We start from the raw sequence: 20024 nt of genomic DNA on the forward strand, positions 1-20024 counted from the left end.
CTCTCAAACGGTGGGAATGGGGGCTGGAAATCTCAATCAGGACTCACCCATTGTTATTAAAGAGTTCCCCTTGTTGTCCTCAATCCATGAAAGTCCAGGCCACGTTCACTATTTTTCCAAGGAAGATTACATTCCTATCAGTGTGGGATGAATCTAAATATAAATTCCTGCCATTTAAGCCTTTAACTTAAGAAATGAACGTCAATCTTTGTTTTACAAATTCTTTCTTGATTTTTAAGAGTCAGATTGTATTGTCAGTATAATGACAGCGGTTCTGTAACCGAGCCATTTTGCACCCTACTTTGCAATGGGACCCTTTTTTAAAATTATAAAAACCTGAACAAATCATTTCCGTGCATTAAATTGCCATTTTCTATCTTTACATCTCCAGCGTGTTACATGTATAGGAGCTTTTGTGTCTCTACATTTGTGTACCTGCTTTAAGTATATAATGTCATGTTAAGTCTAGAGCTGACATCACATTTATTAACATAAATTATATTTTAATCATAGTATCACCATAGTGCAGAAAGAGCCGATCGAGCCTGCAACAACTCCCCGAAGACCAGCTCACCACACACACTGTCCTTCTCTTTGCCCGTAACCTCACATTTACAATGGCTAATCTACCTAGTCTGCACATCCCTGGGCAAGATAAACAATTTTAGCACAGCCAATCCACCTAACCTGCACATGAGTGGAAACTAGAGCCCTCTGGCTGAAATCCACACACATATGGAGAGAATGTGCAAACTTCACACAAATGCTTGCCCAAGACTGGAATTGAACCCAGGTCCTGGGTGTTGAGACAGCAGTGCTAACCATTGAGCCATTGTACTGTCGCTGTTAATACAGTTTCATTTCTTGCATATTTGGCTGGGCACTGATCTCTGATTGAGTGCGGAATGCTTATGAATTTATGATAAAATGCCTGCTGGTTTAATGGTGTTGTACATGCTTTTGTTTCCCCCAACAATTCAATTTAGAGGATGTGTCTTGTTTTTCCCCATTAGTTTTGAATCTAAAGGACATGTGTTCCTGGGGCCCTGATGATATAAAGGTGAATGAATGTTTCCTTGTGACATGAATGTGGATGAAGGAGGAGGGAGCAAATTTACCAAATGGGAAAGCTGCCCGTGTTGCCTGAAGGGCTGGACGACAGACTTCGTTTGATTTTTATTCTCACGACTGTCTCAATTTTAGACTCCACCCTTTAATATATTCCATTCCATTTGGAACTAGTATCATTTCTACATTGCAGTGAAATTTCTTCCATTTTCAAAAATAGTAGCAGCTAAGAAAATAATTCATCTTTTCAAATGGGTGAAGAACCACCAAACACTTTGTCATTAAATATTTATACCATTTTTAACATTACACACACTAGTTAAAGTTCCATATATCAACATAATTGTTTTAATACAGAGCCTTGAATGGAATTCCTTTCATTCACAAACAATAACAACAAGATGACAATATAATGAATCCATGAAATACATCAGGACAAATTTCTTGATAGAATTAGGTTCTTCTTTTGAGGCACTGTCTAAACATGCTTGCTGTTTCTGTTCTCTGCACACCATTTTAGTCATTTAACAGCAGCTGGGGATTCTCTCTTTATGGTGACTGTTCTACTGCGACATGCAGGGTGGAGTTATTCTCCTTTCATTGTGAGAAGCTCTCCCTCTGTGTTGCAGATTATAGTCTCAGCAAACAAGAATAACAACTTTCTTCAGATGCTAGATTTAGGTGTGTCTAATGTACAATACATGAGCTTCTAGAAACTGAAGCCGAACCTTCAGATCTATTTAAATTATCTTCTTCCAGCCTTGACATATTAAAAACAACTTTCCATAATCTAAAAGCATGTCTTGAAAGTGCATTTTCTGGAATACAATCTCTCTCTAATGATAAATTGTGAACATAATTATCATAAATAATTTATAAATTCAATTTAATAGTAGTCATTCTGAGTAAGGCAGCTCTTGTGCTACCTTGAGAGGGCACAATGCATAGTCTAGCCCTACCTGGAATAATGCTTTTTTTGGGGAATAGTGGATGGGTCAGTTACATTTCAGTCTGGCCTTTATTGACTGACTTTTGTCCCTGACGTATAAGGAGATTCCTGGGGTCTACAAATGCATTCCTGCTGCTGCTCCAAGCAGTCTAATGGGTCCGGGACAGGGAGCCCTGACAGGATCATTAATGATTTGTTCCAGATTGTGAATGTGGGGCACACAGGTAGAGCAAAAGAAATGTCAAACGTGTGCAGATGGTGCACGTTCATGGCATCGTAGAATGATAACGTGTTACCATCGTAGTCGAGAAGAACACCAAGCCTTCGTAGCTGATGGCTAGCAGCCACTGACATCTCTTTGCCACTGTGTCTGACAGCAAATGTGTTATTGCAGCGACAGAATACCCAGGACGATGAATTCTTTCCATTCCACTCATTCTTTGGGGCTGATTTATATGAAATGCCAATGGAATACCTGAAGAATAGAAATAAAATGATAATTTGTATTGCATTCCCAATTATTCAATTGAAAGAGTTTTAATCTTGAAATTGTGAAAGAATTGATTAGAAACTTTAAAGAGGCAATCTTAGATTGTAAGATAAAATTAAATTACTTAAAATTAATTACACTGTCTTAACAACAGCTTGTTGCTATATGAACTTTCTTTCACTTATATAAATTAAGCTTAATAGAATTGAAATTTTCTTTCAAGCTAAAACAGTCAGTCATACAGCATGGAAAGAGACTCTTCTGTCCAACTCATCCATGCTGACTAGAAGTCCCAATGTGACTTAGTCCCATTTGTCAATATTTGGCCTGTATCCCTCTAAAGACTTCCTACTCATGTACTCATCCAGATGCCTTTTAACTGTTGTGACTGCACTATCCTCCACCACTTCCTCTGGCAGCTTATCCATACATGTATCACCTTCTGTGTGAAAGTTACCTCTCAGGTCCTTTTTAAATACCTTTTCTGTTTCAACCTAAACCTATGCCCTCTAGTTTTGGATTCTTGCACCCTAGGAAAAAGACTTTGGCTATCCATTATCGAAATTTTACAAAAGGTGATTCAACTACAAAATGCTCTTGGTAAAGATATTGATACTGTTATGGCTATCAGAGTTAGGTAGCAGGAACTGGAAAATTTCCAGCTTGGCCCACCCACTACCTCAGGCAAAAGTGCTTAGAGATACAAGATTTCTTTTTAGGTATATGGTGAAGCTTGTGGTGAGTGTTTTTAAAGAAAACTCATTCATGGGATGTGGCTATCATTAGCAAAACTAGCATTTGTTGATTATTCCTAATTACCCTTAATCAGATTGGTTTGCTAGGTCATATCAAGTGCCAATAACAGTCAATCACATTAGTATCCATCAATCCAAGTAAGGAAGACAGATTTTCTTCCCTGATGGACATTAGGTTTTTATGACCACCTATGACAGTTCTTTGATCACTATGAATGAGATTCGCTTTCAATTTCAGATTTTCAGTCATTTGAATATAAGGTGTGTTGTTGTGGGATTTGTTGAAACTTTATTGCTGGAACAGCACAGCAGGTCAGGCAGCATCCAGGGAACAGGAGATTCGACGTTTCGGGCACAGGCCCTTCTTCAGCTGCCTGACCTGCTGTGCTGTTCCAGCAATAAAGTTTCAACTTTGATCTCCAGCATCTGCAGACCTCACTTTCTCCTGTTGTGGGATTTGAACCTATGACCAAAAGCATTAACTTGAGCTCTGGATTATTGTCCAGTAACATTCAGACTTTGCCATTGTCTTCTCCTGGAACAGGAGTCAGACCTGCCACCCCTAGAAAGAGTTTGGAATCATCAACAAAGGAAGCAGAGTGTGGGGATGGGCTATTTAAAAGAACCAGTTGTATATAATGAAAGCAATAGAACAGAAAAGGGCATTGCGACCCTTATTATCAACAACCTTTCACCTTGCACCATCCTCATACTTGCTCCATGCTAGCCCATACCCCATGGCTCCTCATAATCCTTATGTCCACCTTTTGCTAATCCACCTACATCCAAAGCCTGTCATAACCATCATGTCCACTCACCCAGCATTAAATCTGTACAGAACCAACCAACCAACCCAAAAGCAGCCATGTCATTCATACAAATGCTTTTAGAGAATTTGTTGATGCACAATTTTCTTTAATAACTTGCTGTTACCACTGCCCTGTGAAATTTAAGGTTGAAAAACTGAATGACAAGCTCACCTTATCATCAACTAGCATGGTATTAATTTCATGCCTCAGTTTAAACCAAACATAATGTGGGGTATTTGGTGAGGGATGGTGAGTTTGGATTGGAAAACAGCTCTCTTAGACTTGAGCCCAAATCACACCCCCTCACCCACTTTTAACCTAATGCAGCCTTCCCTATTTAGGTTAAGTTCCAATAAATTTAGGAACAGGTTCTTCCCTGCTGTTATCAGACTTATGAACAGAACAGACCTCTCATATTAGAATTCATTGTTCACTACATCTTCTCTGTAGCTGTAACACTATATCTTGCATTCTATTTTATTACCCTGATGTACTTATGTAAGGTATGATTTGCCTGTTTAACACACTAAACAATACTTTTCACTGTATCTCAGTACATATGATAATATCAAATCAAATATCCTTCATAATTCTATTATGAATGGTAAATGGTCAATTCCTTCATCAAAGCATAATTGTTTTATTCTGTTAAAGTATTTCTTAAGATTGTCAGATCGAGAAAATGAATCAAAGGAAGATCCCTTAATGGATCAGTGCACTGCATAACAGTGCTATCCAGAGCTAACTAAGCCTATTCAGTTTGCAGGGACACTGGAAATGGCCATGTTGGCCAAGCTTCATTGTTCATAGAAAAGCTCTTGAAAGTTTGCAGATGTGTATCAGGTCACGCTTGGGTGCTTTGCAAGATGTTGATAGTCATTGTTCAGGTTAATGTGAAGAACTGCTATCAGGTTAAGGTCATGGAGAAGTGCTTAAGCCACTATAATAGAAATTGTTTCCTTTTAAAAAAAATGAGGGTAAGAGTTGGGAGCTGTGTTTATCAAAAACTCCAAGTTAGTATTCTTTAAAATTCTAATTCTGGTTTATAAAAAATAGATGCAGCTAATGACATTTGCTGTTAATTGTTTAAAAATCTGTACCATGTGCATCCACCAAGTAGAACCTCCCAGTAATGGCAGCCACTGTCAATGTATACATTCCCCAGTGCCCCATAGCTCCCTTGGCTGCTAAAGCGCTCGGGTGTGTGGCTCTTCTTCATAGAATTCTCATCCCGTTCCATAGCCAGGCCATCGTTGGAAAGCTTCAATTTCTTGTGAGCTGTTTTGGGATCTAGTTTGAATGGTTGGCCTGGAAAATACAGAGAACAAAGTGTAAATTTAAACAAAGTCTCCTTGAACATTATGTTTCTTCTCAGCTAACATTACCTTGATTTTGACAGATATTTACAATTCATTTATAATCTATTGAGATGATTTAAAGATCAGCTCTAATCATAGTTATCACTTAAGCAACTATGAACTAAGTAGTAGCATGACATTTCAACCTAACCTTCAATTACAATAGCAACTAGCTTGTCAAATATTTATGGTTAACTAAGACCAAAGAAAGGGATTGATTTCCTCATGTCATTCATTTTCTAATTACTTTTCATCCATAATTCATCAGGCATGGTGGCACAGTGGTTAGCACTGCTGCTTCACAGCACCAGGAACCCAGGTTCAATTCCACCTCGGGTGACTGTGTGGAATTTGCACATTCTCCCCATGTCTGCGTGGGATTCCTCTGGGTGCTCCGGTTTCCTCCCACAATCCAAGGATATGCAGGTTAGGTGAATTGGCCATGCTATATTGCCCATAGTGATAGGTGCATTGGTCAGTGGGAAATGGGTCTGGATGGGTTCAGAGTGCCGGTGTGGACTTGATGGGCCGAAGGGCCTGTTTCCATACTGTAGGGAATCTAATCTAATTTTAAAAATCCTATTCCTTAAGAACACTGGGAACAGCAATAAATCATTTGCGCTACTCCAGGAGGTCTTGCTGATCTGCCTCTGACATAAATCAACTCTTATTAGTTACATATCCTTTGATATGTTAAATTAACAAAAATGTATTTGTCAGTGTCAATATTAACAACTGATTTAATAATTGTTTGGGAAGTTTATGGCGATATGGGGTCTTGGTCACTAACTGAAAAACCAGGGAGACTAGTGTTGCTACTTTCTCAGAAGGCTCTTTAAACTACAAGACAAACAGGCATTCTACAAGATCCAAACTACAGGAATGGGGAAATTTTCGCTGTCAGAGCTGTCGGCCAATTGGAGGTCAGCATGTTGTTCTCAGCAGTGGGGAAGCAGGGTCCATGGCAGAAAGTAGATCCAGTAGAGGCCGGGATCATGGAGTGATCCATACCAGAGGTAAGTGACGGTCAGGAGGAGGTGTTGAATGGGTGGGGGTGGTGTGGAATATAGGTGTCCAGAAAGGGAGTCAGTGAGTTCTCCTATAACCTTCCTGCCCTGTTAAATTCTGGGTCCCTTCATCAGACCCTGAGAGCCTTTGAACAGGGACACATTCTGGGAAATCACAGAATCACATTTTTTGATGTTTGCTTTCTGTGTGGTGAAAAACACATCTGTCACTGGTTTAATGCCAACGGTGGAATGAGGAGGCCACAGAAAATTAAGTATATAGTACATAAATCATGAGTGAGAACGGAGAAATTACAGAAAATTGAATTTGTGCCTGTAATTCATTTTCCTCCACACCTCTGATACTCCATGCACTGTTGTAAAGATGATTTATTTCGGCAAAACACCCTTGCCTGTCCTTCTGCTCTGCTGAATTACTCATGTGTGACCTGACACCATGAGACCACACAGGTCTGCAGTCAATGTTGAGAACTCCCAGTGCAACTCCTTCCTGACTGTATACCATGGTTTTGCAACCTCTAGGTTTGTCCTGCTGCAGGATGGCTGGTCATGTGCAAACATGTAGTGGTCAGCTAATTAGATGTTCAGGGGTTAGGCATCCAGACAAACATGCAGCAGGGGCAGGCAGGAAGTCTATAATTCCACACTAACCCCAGTGAGTCCAAAATCTAAATGGCATATTTAAAGGACACCAATTTTGAAACAGAACTTCTAATAGAATTAAGTAGAAAAAAAAATTGTATCTACATAGTCTCCACTGCCTGCTTACCTAGTTATCATTGAAATAACTATAACAAAATTATAATAAATGAATACCTCCTTTTCATCAGTGAAATGATTGTATCCTTCATCACGAAGGTTGCTGCTACTGCTTCTCTGCCAGTTTTTTTTTTGCCTGTAGACCTGGCAAATTTGTTCCTGTTCAGTTCCTTTTCACAGCCATGAATTAGTTATGATCACCATGCCATACTTGCTAAATTGCATTTGTATCTGTCATTCATTTCATTTGCTCCTACTATGTCATGCTGTTGTAAAGATGATTTACTCAGGACAAACACCCGACTGTCCTTTAGTTCTGTTGATTTGGTTTTATATTTCTTCGTGCCCTTGTGATGTAAATACTTTACCTTATTAATTTTGTGTGTGCGTGAGCGCTGTAAGTAAATTGCTGTTTGTTATCCTCCTCTTGCTGTTTCCTCCTTCAGCTATAATTTATAACTATGAAATTGGTTTCTTTTTGAACGGGGAGGTGGGGGGGGGGGGGGGGGGGGGAGAAGGTGGTGGTAAGACCAAAAGAAGGTATTACAAATTCTTTTTATCTAACTCACCATTATTACAAGTAATTTACTGAGTACAAACTAAATAGTTCTTGAAACTGGATGTAATTTGATTAAATCAAATTATTTCCAAGATAAACTGTGATGGATTTAGTTTTCTTATTAAATTTAATGGTCAAGTATTTCACAACGAGCTTTCCTTATAATGCCAAGTCTAATACAATTTTTTAAAAAGGAGCAATGTTCTGTTGTACTTAACTGACCTGAGTATCATAGTAGTTAACCCCAAAATCAAAGAACTATTACAGTGCAAAAAGAGCCCACTGCGTTTGTGCTGGTTCTCTGAAAAGAATTTTCATCCAGTGCAAGGCCATTCTCTCTTCTTGTCCCACAGCCCTGAAATGTTTCCACATAAGTCTAATTTCCTTTTTAATTGTAATATTTAACTGGCCTTCACCACACTCTACCCAGCAAGGTCTCAAATATTGCAAAGAGATGCATGGCCAATTCATCTATTTAATCTTGTTGAGTGACAGGTTTCGACCAGGGCATCCTGGGAACACCCCCAATCCCTTGTCCCATCTTCAAGTGCTGCCAAGGGATCTTTCACAATTATCAGAGAGAACAGTGACTTTATTTAATCATTTGAAAATGGCACTTCCACCAGTACAACACTTCTTCAGTATTGCAGAATACCTCCAGAACCATGTGTCAACCTGGCATGAGTACCTTCCAGTTCAAGCAACCTACTTTTCTTTGTTACCCCAAGCATCAAGTGTCATCGCGTAATTTGAATACAAAGAACACTACAGCTGAAACAGTTTTACATTTACACCAGTGAATACCTTTCAAAAGTACTACATTGGCTATGAAGCAATTTGTGATTTTCTCTGCTCATGACACCAAAAGAAATGCATGTTGTTTGAGATTCGTTGAAAGCTGGACTCTAGCTTGATTCTCACTGTCTCCCATGTAGTGGACATGGATTCAAATTACACCACCCTGACTAAAATCATTTCATTCAGCATTGACCAGGGACTGAACCCTGACACCTTCCTGAACTCTGAACCATTGATCTTCTTGATGGATTTACTGAATGTTTATATAGGCAGTTAAACTTCTTTGAACACCCAAATGGTTATTAACACTTTCCAATGTAATATTTAGTTACACACAGATCAAAGTATCCAAGATTTGATCCTTATTTTGAGCTGTAATATTTAGTTTCAGCTGCAGCAAAACATTGACCTCCATAGCCTTTGCTAAGGATGAATAAGCCCAGATTCCCATTTCTACTAAGTGCCAGTCTTAGGAATGTATGATATTTAGTAATCAGGTAAGTACAGAATTGGTTTGGATTGTAACATCTCAAGATCAAACTAGAAGAAAATGAAAACTCTCAGCAAATGTTTCCCATCAGGACCTTATTAATAAGCATTTTAAGAGCAGTAAAGAGTTATGATGGACTATTTCCATTAAAAAGTCCCCTTCTCACAGTGAATTTAATGACTATATCAAGCATTTGACTATTGGCAAATACTCACAAATGAAGAATACTGAGTTACCATCTGGATTGCTAACACCAGAAATTGAGTTAACTTCTTCAAAAAAAGAGAGGAACAAACAATTTCCACTCCTTTTTCTACTTTTTTAAAAAAAATTTTGCTTTAAGCAACAAGAAAGACTAATTATTACTTACAAACATAGTTCAAAATATTTCAATGTAATCATTTTATCTCGGGGCATAAATTCATTTCCCTCGCACTGTTGTATTTCACCCATTTTTGCCTTATGGACAAAAGGTCTTCTTCTGAGCTGTACTTATTTTTATATACACTTAAATTTGACCCAAATCGTAAACACTAATACAACTGTTCTTGAGTAAAATAATCAATAGCTTGATTATTATTATTAAATTCACTGTGAGAAGGGAGCTTATTAATGGAATTAGACAAACATAACTGTTTACTTCTTTTTGAATGCTTGTTAATAAGGTCTGGATGGGAAATGTTTGCTGAGAGTTTATTTTCTTCTAGTTGCACACGGGTTAGTCCCTTTGTGTGCAACTGTAATGCAATAAATCTGTTAATTGTATTTAAACAGTACACAAAGGATGTAACACAAACATGGTAACCATTGCACTGCAAGAGCAAATTAAATCTATTTTTATTATTTTTATATTCCACAACACATTCCAATAAGAGTAGACATGGAATGGAATGATAACAAGCAAGCTTTGCAAAGCAGCTTTTGCAAGGCACTGGAGGATAATTCCAGTCCTAATCCTCACTCAATCAGCTACATATATATTTTCTGGCAAAAAATACTAAATAGACAATTGGGGAGAAAGCAAATATATTTTTATCCTCTAACCATCGGTTTCTTAGTGCTAAATTAACTATGTCTCCTGCACATCTGGCTGAGATTAGTACACTGGTATTGAAGTTAAGTGTTTCAGTTTTGTGCTGTCTTTATCTTTTTTTTGAAAGTACAATTATTGCTTATATTAACCAAAAGAGTGACATCAATCCAAGATGTCCTACAACTAAACAACTGAATGAAATCAGATTTAGACTTACTAATTCATTGATTACCATCATGAAGTTTGTTAATTGTCAGTAAATGATTTCCATCTTGTTCATTAACACTGCAATCTAGAGTAAACAATGTGAGAAAGCAATCAAAAAGGACAACTTACTATTAGTTTTCAATCTGGTCGGTTCACTTATGCGACTGCCTGCCTGGTTGATTGCCTTCACAATAAAGATATACCTTGTCCCAGCCTGAAGTCCATGCACAGTGTAATGGTTTTGCTTAATGTTGGGGACAATCATCCAACTGTCAATGGAATTGTACAAACCTGAAATGAGAAGAGTTATGGCTAAATATAGGGAGCTGCACAAAACAAATTATTGGGTGATGGAGTGGTTTTCAAAAACTAAAAAGAGAGACTTGCATAAAAGTTTGAATTTACCTGTTGCCTGTAAACTATCACTGTGGCCAAAGAAAACATGCAATCATTAATGCAATGACATGAGCTTTTGGAATCACATTCAATGGCCCTCGTGATGGAATGATGGAAGATTTAACCAAAAATTTGATTGTTACTAAGTTCAGAATAGAAACCTGGCTGATCCAAGTTCCTCCCCAAATTCTGATTGCCATTTTTGCCTTTCTACTCAACTTCTGACTTCCCATTGGAAATTTGTGATCAAGATTATTATGTCAGCTAATACCTCATATCGTGTTGCTCATAAAAGGTTGGAACACTTATGACATACTGTTTTTAAGGAGGACACAAGTGTTATGTCATGTAATGAACAACTAATTATTCAGCAGATAATTGAAGCAGTGTCCTTACTAAGGCACCAACTTGGGCTGTTGCTAAACAAATATCGGTTGAATGAATTTGGAATTTAATTTGTATTCAGGCTGCAGATCAGAAGAATGTACTTGTTAGTTTAACTAAAATAGTAAAGCTAATTCTAACTTTAGATATTCTTGTCTGGATTTTATCCTCAAGGTGGGTGGTGAAAGTCAGGAAAATTCCTGGCACAGCCCACCCTGCTTGGGACGAAGTGCAGGATCTTTGGGGTGTATGGGTGAGGGCTGCAATCAGGCCAATCCAAGAAAGAAATCAAAAGGCAGCCAGCGGGACTGTCAGGTTCAAATAAAAGCTGTTTAAAGAGGCCCTCTTCATGCTGTGTCTTAGCTATCATAAGAAATGTACAACTCTTCACTCCTTCACCCTCTATTATTCCTAGCACTGTATGGAACGGCCATAGTAAGTGCTATGGAACTTAATGCCTATTCACCCACAATAACAAGTGTCAACACCTGACTTGATCACTTTTGGTAGCTCAGAAAAATGAATACCCAACCAACATGTGACATTGCACGCCATATTTGCCATTTCACACCAAGGTTGACTTTGCATGTAGATTGCAAGTGTGAAGAGCATAGGCATAAGGTGGCAGATTAGAAGACCGAGTTTAGTTTTAGGGCAGTTACTTAGTTCTCAAGAACATTTAGACACTCCTTAAACCACATCGCTCAACACATTCACACCCTAAACCTTGACACACACAGATCACCCTCGTCATGTCATGCCAAATCTCTGAACCCAAGGATTTCTTCATGCTCCCTAATATCATCCATGCCCTCCAATGCCACCTTTATGCTTCCTGTATATCTTTCATTGTCACTCAGATTCCATGCATTATCAATGGAAGATATTCTTCAGGCTGCATCAGCTGTCACTGCAATTCACTGGGCCAGGTGGAAGCACTGTGACGTCACTGCCAGTAATGTTGCAAATAAATTTCTGCATCAAAGATTAGAATTACCCAAACACTGAACAATTAAACAACTGCAGAGCCAACAAATGTATTATTTTTGAAATGCTTTGTGATTTGCTGAGTATTAATTATAGGTAAATGGTTAACAATCTTACTCATCCAGTTTAATATTGTGGTTCAAGATTGCAGTCTTAACACAAGGGGTGTGGCAGAGCAGTAAGTCCAGTGTCAAAGAAGGGTTTGAAGTCAGATTCACAGCGAGTGGCAAGAAATGTACTGGAGTGGGGCAGCGAGGTCAACAGGGTGACACAAATTCACAGAATGGTGAGCTGAGCAGCACAATGGACCAAGCACTAGAACATTAAGCCCAAGTGAAACAATGAATGGGCGTGTGAGCATAATGACATCAGCAACACCATGCACATGCATATTGGCAAATAGGTGCTGACTTCCTGTTCCAGGTGCACATCAGTGATGTCAGTGCCATCAACATCCTGTACTTCCTGCAGTGGTAGGAGCTCCAGTTTAAAGAACATCAGCCTGTGCCATTAACATTACAGGTCAGGCAGCATCCAAGGAGCAGGAGAATCGATGTTTCGGGCATGAGCCCTTCTTCAGGAATGAGGAAAGTGTGCCAAGCAGGCTAAGATAAAAGGTAGGGAGGAGGGACTTGGGAGAGGGGCGTTGGAAATGAAGCTGAGGAGAGAATTGAATTAGGAGCATGGGGGTGAAGATAAATTGAAGTCAAGGCACAGAGAGAATAGGAGAGAATCATTTTGTGTATAATGAATGTTGTTGAGGGTAGTTTTTCATCTTGTTGTCACTGGAAGTTATCCCACACTTCCCAAAAAAAAACCGTTGCCAACAGGTAAAGTGTTGCACAAGACACTCCAGATCTTTGTCCATTTACTGGGGGATAACGTTCAGAAAACAAAGTTGGAAACTTGTTTTTCCAGGTTTCTCTTCCCCTCTTTCAGTATCCATAGAGCACCTTGGCAGAAGTAAAACTGCGTTTTCACGAAGAGCAGGTATGGGCTCATATACTAAGACAAAGAAAATTAGTAATGTTATTCTTGACTTCCATCACTCTTGTTTATCGCACAGTTATGTTTCCTCAATGTCCTGCATAGCCAATTTTGTATTAATATTCTAATAAATCTGTGTTGGACCCCCAGTGACGGAAAACAGAGGGGAAATTTATAGCCATTAACTTTAAAAATCATGGGAACATGGCATTGAGATATTTTCCAGTTTTCTAATTACTAATCTCTACCACTAGTCAGAAAGTCCTAGTCCATCCCACAGCTGCAAATCTCTGACGCACTTTGGATCCATGGTGTTCCTTTCCAAAACTGGAGCAGGACAAGAACATGTGACCTTGATATGCAGTTTACAAAGACGACAAAACTCAGTGGGTCAAGTAATTGGAGCCTGTCAGAACATTCAACTCCCTGTGGTTGTTCCTGTAAACCAGATTTTCTTGCACTTTTAATGACATGTTACATTAATTTAAAAATCAATGTTATTCCTGAAAGTAAACCATTTTAGCAGGATATGGAAACAGAACTGGAGTGATTTTCATTGATTACACGAATGAGTGGATATGAAATAGTGAGGCATAGATTAGGTGCAATGTAAAGACATTTGACAGCTGTCAGGAAGCAGGTAAAGTTTCATGTGATGTCTTGTTGGTAACCGACCACAGTTACATATACATGGAATAAACGTCTCTCTGATTCATGAAGGCACATGTGGGCAGATGAAGGAGCTAGCAGATGAACCTGAGTGCAGTCAGCTGTACTTAGACTGGTGGGATTTCTGTAAGCTATGTGAACCACAGAGTTTGCCTGCTCGTGGGTAAAGTAAGAAAAGCATATGATGTAGCAAACAGTGTCAGTCTCCTGTTTAGTGCAAGCATGACTGCGAGACAGACTGATGTTACTGACCTCCCCTGAGGTTGCCAGCAAGGAGATAGAGGCAAAAGCTGCAGTGATTTCGATTGCACAAGACAATGCTGTGCCAGCTGAGAAAGGTTTTGCTTTTAGTGCTGTCGCAGAATGTCAGTGTTGCTGCCAAAATAGCATTTATTGCCCATTGCTATACCTTTCTTTTTCTACACTCATATATTGTAGCTCCTCAGTTCTGAATGCAATTAAAAGTCAAGCATATTGTTGTAAGTCTGGTGTCACAGACAGGGTAAGGTCAAAGTATTTTCCACTCAAAGTATGTCAGTGAATCAGTTGGGTTGCTATGACAATGCAGTTGTTTTATGAACATTTCTAGCACTAGATTTTATTTAAGTTAACTGAAATTAAAAATTCACAATCACTATAGATTAAAACTCATTTCTGCATTATTTGTCCAGGCCTCTGTATTACAATTTCATTAACATAACCAGTTTCTACCAAACAGTTGTTCAGGTACGAGGAAACAATTCTTTCAACTCTCTAAAGAAAAACACATGTACTGCTCTGAGAATAATGGAAGCTGTGATCCTGGTCCAATATACTGGTGGAAAGAGGTAAAAAAACCAAATTCTTGTACCGTGCTTGGTATTCTCTTCATCCTATCCATAATCCCTAACCAGAGCAGCATTGCTAGAAACAATTGTCATTGTGAATTCATAGTAATACCCTTTATGAATTCACAACATTCTATGTATAACCATTTTGCAAAGATATCCAAAGTTGGAAAAACAATCAGAGCAGATAAGGTTGCTCGAAATATTGCCTCCTGAAGTGTAGTGCACATATATTGAGTGTGGTATCAGAATTTGTTTAAAAACTAAAGTAGAAATAAAAATGACAATTTGTAAACATGATGTAAATAATTTTCCTCATGTCACCACTTAAGAGCTCCTAATTCTTGATGTAAAATTGCAGTGTGCAAAAGCTGCCCAGCAACACTGACAAAAATAATGGCTATTTCTCAAAATGATTAAAAGAAATGAATATAAACTCAAGTCTTGATGATTCGCATCTTAACATAGGCTGATAAATAAAATCTTAAGATGAGATCTCATTGTAGATCAGTTGCAGTTGACTAGCCTTAAGTGGCATAATACTTGCATAAAAATGGTCAACTTTTTTAGAACATTAGACCATTAGGAAAAATTTAGAACATTAACACAAAACCAATTGTGTATAATAAAGATAATGCCTTAGGCTGGTCTCTTGTTAGTGAATGGAACAGTAGTTACTTATGGTAAAATTGAGTACACACCTGGAGAATGCAATGGGCTTACATTCACACACTTACCCATCATGTCAGTCAATGTCTCCCAAACCTCCTCCCAGTCATTCTTACCATTATGTGATAAATAGCAGCAATGCTATACATTTGTTTACTTGTACTCTGCAAATCTAGTCGGGAATTACATCTCACTGTAATTAATAGTAATTTTAAATCTACGGAGGGCCTCCAATGTAGAAAGTGTCCAAGACCTTTTACAAGAACATAATCAAAAACAAAACTTGGCACAAAGCCAAAAAGTGACTTATTGGGAGAGATGAATAAAAGTTTGGTCAAAAGATGGATATCAAAAGAGCGTAAGGTCAAGGAATAGATTTCTAGAAGTCACTGCCTAGATAGCTAAAAGCATGGCCACCTATGTTGCTCTGTAGTGAGTGAGTATACCCAAGAAGCCTTAATCAGGGGATCAAATAGTTTGAGAAGTGGCAGGGAGGGGAATGATGTTGGTGTAGGGTTGGTAGAAATAGCTCAGTTACGGTAGAAAATTAGGGTGGGAAAGGAATAGAAGGATGAGAATTTTAAAACTGGAAGTTATTTGGAGATCGAGAGCCAATGTAAGTTAGCCAACACAAAGTCAAGTCAATAGATGAATGGGGCATGGTGAGTGTTTGAATATAGACAGAAAAGCTTTGAAGGAACTGAAATTTATTGAGCATGACAGCCTGTCAGAAGAGAATTAAAATAGTTAAGTCTGAAGTTAATAAAAGGCATAGTTGAAGATTTCAGCACAATATGGGATAGAAGTGGAATTATTTGGTCTTTGTGATGCGAGGATGAGACACAAATTCTGGACTCAAATGGGACAATAGTGTTGCAAACAGTCAACTTCAGCCTGATGAAATAGCAGAACAGATGGATTAAGAGGTGAAGGGGCAGACTAAGAGTCAAAGTATGGAATTCAAGATAGCTGTATTTAGTTTGGAGAGAAATGAGTACAGAAAATTGTCTGCCTACCATTTCATCAGTAAGAGCGGAGCTAGCCAAGTCAGAAACATTTGAGTGGAAAAAGAGGAATGGTGCTGGGAAGAGAAGTGTGGCAATAATTTCAAAGATGAAGGGAGATGGAAAAGGATGAGAAAGCATAGTGCACCATGATGATGGCCACAAGGAAGTAATCAATCACTTTGTAGAAATACTATTGTAGGTATCTGAAAGAATTAATACTGAGCAGTGTCATAAGCACCACCCATTGCAATGATATCATATGGAATAATGCGTAAAACCACTTAGGAGATCTCGAAGGAGTGAAGACCTAACATCTGGTCATCCTCATTGCCTATCAAATCAATGTAACCTGTATATAATTGTTAATGTGCAATAAACTGTAACTGGACAACAAAAATACTCTAACTAGATAAGGAAGATTTTCCTCTATTACATGAGATTATGTTGCCAATATCTGAAAAGGATGGTGGTAACAACCTTCATCATAAGCAGCAGTTCCTACAGTGTACTGAGCTAGCACGCCATACAACATAGTTGGTAGTAGCATAGAATTGAATTGACTGCTTACATTTCAGTGGTGTGAGATCTTCAGACTTTAAGTAGCATACAACGCATTACAGTCAGCAACAGGTAGGAACTGACGATTTAAAACTCTATAGAAGAAACCCTTATGACAACTTTCAACAAGAAAGAAGTAGGCCAAAGAATGGTAAAAGCATTTCAGACCTTATAAAAGAATGTGATGTAATGGAGACCATTGGTCTCTCTGGAGGAGAACTGGTAAATCAAAAGCAAATAAAGGCTGCATTGTAGGGAGGTGGTTTGTGGAAGTGGTGGTGAGTTGAGATCAGTGTAGTAATCCAAGCTGAAAAAGCAGTAAGTTTAAAAAAGTTAATTAACAGTTCTGATTATGCATCACTGCCATGTTAAGCCACATCACAAGGCACAGCTATAGAAATATAAATATTAATCCAAGGTTTCAGATCAAATACATCAGGATCAGCAAAGATTCTTCATGATGGTAAACTAGTTGGTAAAATGTTTGCCTGCCTTAGCAACTACTACAGAACACCTCAAACAATCCTCTTAGGAGACACAAGGATGTTGTTGTAACCTGTATCCAAGAGAATGCAATGAGGATCAAGGATATGCTGATATTCATGGATGTCTTACCCCACTACAATCCATCCTTTCTAATCCTGCTATAGGCTTAGGAGCAATGTGTTTCTATGAGCTACCAGATGGCAGTCACAAATCTCTCTATTATGCATCATGAGCATTATCATGCAAAAAATAGATATGCTGTGATTTAAGAGGGAGCTTTCTTGGCTATATGGGTTTGCACGAGATGTTCAGACTACATCCTTGGTCTGAAAATGGTCATAGAAATGGATTCCAAAGCTCCAATTTCTCTGCTGGATGAGAAGGAACTGGTAAAGATGCCTCCAGGAATACACAAAGATTCTGACTTTGTCATATGAGGTTTGCTTATGAAATAATGTAACTGCAAATAACTGCAGATGCTGTCTGACAACCTGACAAGGCAGGATATTTAGTTTATTTATGAAACCAAGTCATCCACTCAGCCCATGGTGGTACAATGGTCAGCAAGCTGCAATCGACCTATTCAGATCAGATAGGAGCAGTTGAGGATCAGGGATGCCTCAATCTCTGTTGGTGCTGTGCAGAAGGTTGACCAGATCAAAGATTGAACAGATTTACCATAAATCATACTTTTATCATCAGCAGCATTTTACAATTGTGGGTAACATACTAATATATGACAAGCAACTGACCATTCCAACTTCACTTCAAGCTTCACCAGAAACACATGGAGATCATAAAGTGCAGAGTCAGAGCTTGGTGTGTGATGTGGCTTGGTAGGATCTCCAAGGACTTTGAGGATCTAATGGTCAATTGCTACCTGTGTCAACCACAAATCAAAACAATGATGGCTATTGATATAAACACATTCTCCACCAGACCATGGGAATGTACGGCACAGATTTGTTTGCCTGATAGAAGAGAACTGGTCATTGTCATTGATTATTTCTCCCAAAAGATAAAGTCTAAGTAATTGGATACCATGACTATGAATGCGGTTCTCTGAGTCTTAGTGAGATATTTGCTACAGACAGTATACCTGATGTGGTCATTTTTGACAACAGGCCACAGTTTGCTGATAAGTTTTCCAGCCAATCTGCAGCCATTTCGGGATCTGAACATGCCGAGATACCCATAATTACATGGAAATCTCAAGATGGGATCAGGTCTTGGAGAATTCTCAGCTCCTGGTCCTATCAAAAGTATCTATATTTATATTTACAGGATTATCAAGATAGAGAGAACAAGGAGAACAGTCCTATTGGGTTCTCAGACCACATTCTACAGTAGGTGCTACCATGTGAAACTGTTATTACATTGGTGTGGGAGTGGAGGGAAGCAACAAGTGTGGCTCAGGGATTTGAACAACAAAGATATGGTCATCCAAAAATCTACAGACCAACAAAGGTTGTATATTGCTTGTCCAATCAAAGGGTTCCCAAACAGGAACTGAGGAACCTTACACCATTACAAGTTAATTATCTACCACTGATCAATTGAGATGAATCCCCTGCGGAACTTGATTACACAAGGGAGCAACAGACTTTAGATAGGCAGGAAGAAAATCAAAGCAATGGTCTTCCACCAAGCAAACGACCAGTCTTGCAAGTCAGAAAATAATGCATCTCAGGAGAATAGTGAAAACTCCATATTGCTTGAATTTGTAATATCAGAGACTTGGGGAAGATGGAGTCCTGTAAATGTAATTTTACCACAAATGTGTAATGTTAAATAAAAATTAGGGGAGCTGTTGTTAAAAGGTTCTGAAAAAGCAGGAGTGCCATAAGTAATTTGTGAGAATTTTAAAGGAGTGAAATCTATCATCTGAGACTCTTTCAAAGCCTCAGCAACAGTACCTACCTTATCAGTATAACTTGTACATTGTTTCTATCATGAAGTAAGCTATATCTTGTTAACTATACAAGATTCTTCTAATCAAACCAGGAAGTAGATTTCCTGTCCACACTAGGCAGCAAAACAGAGTCTTGGCTCTTAGTGAAAAATGAAATCCGTGAACTCCTTATATTTATTGCTGGAGGTTAAGGATGAAGGGCGAGCAAAAGAGAAACCCAGGTTATCATTGCTCACAGGAGTGCACTAGAGATGATGATTAGTTTTTGCAGAGGCCATCAGGTTCTAATAGTGTGTTGCAGGCAGAAACAGAAATGAATGCCTCAATCTATACTATACCATCCCTCCAGACCTCCCCCTCACTGAGGACGAACGATCAGTCCTCAGCAAAGGACTCACCTTTGTCCCCCTCCGTCCACGCATCAATGAATTTAATACACGCCGTGACATCGAACAATTCTTCCGTCGCCTCCGCCTCCGAGCTGACTTTCACAATCAGGATTCCCGCCCATCTTCCGAGGACCCCTTCGCCCACCTCCAACACACTGCATCCACCTGGACACCCCGCGCTGGCTTAATACCTGCCCTCAACCTCTTCATTTCCAACTGCCGCAGGGACATTAACCGCCTCAACATGTCGACCCCCCTCCCCCACTCCAACCTCTCACCCTCACAACGCGCAGCCCTCCAATCCCTCTGCTCCAATCCCGACCTCACCATCAAGCCAGCGGATAAAGGGGGCGCAGTGGTAGTCTGGCGCACTGACCTCTACATCGCTGAAGCCAAACGCCAACTCGAGGACACCTCTTCCTACCGCCCCCTCGACCATGACCCCACCCC

General features: G+C 39.1%; 1 protein-coding gene across 9 annotated transcripts in view; it reads right to left on the reverse strand.

Annotated features, from left to right (window-relative positions):
* Positions 1-305: 305 nt before the first annotated feature.
* mid2 (midline 2) overlaps positions 306-20024 on the reverse strand; it is a 244722-nt gene continuing 225003 nt past the window's right edge. For all 9 annotated transcript variants that reach the window (XM_043704700.1, XM_043704702.1, XM_043704705.1 and 6 more), the window contains 3 exons: positions 10433-10594; positions 5172-5379; positions 306-2492 (listed from right to left, as the gene is read on the reverse strand). In XM_043704700.1, the coding sequence (XP_043560635.1) occupies positions 2087-2492; positions 5172-5379; positions 10433-10594 (776 nt within the window). In that variant the 3' untranslated portion in view covers positions 306-2086. The remainder of the gene's footprint in view (positions 2493-5171; positions 5380-10432; positions 10595-20024) is intronic.

This window comes from Chiloscyllium plagiosum, chromosome 15 (assembly GCF_004010195.1).
Source record: "Chiloscyllium plagiosum isolate BGI_BamShark_2017 chromosome 15, ASM401019v2, whole genome shotgun sequence".
Lineage (NCBI taxonomy): Eukaryota > Metazoa > Chordata > Chondrichthyes > Orectolobiformes > Hemiscylliidae > Chiloscyllium > Chiloscyllium plagiosum.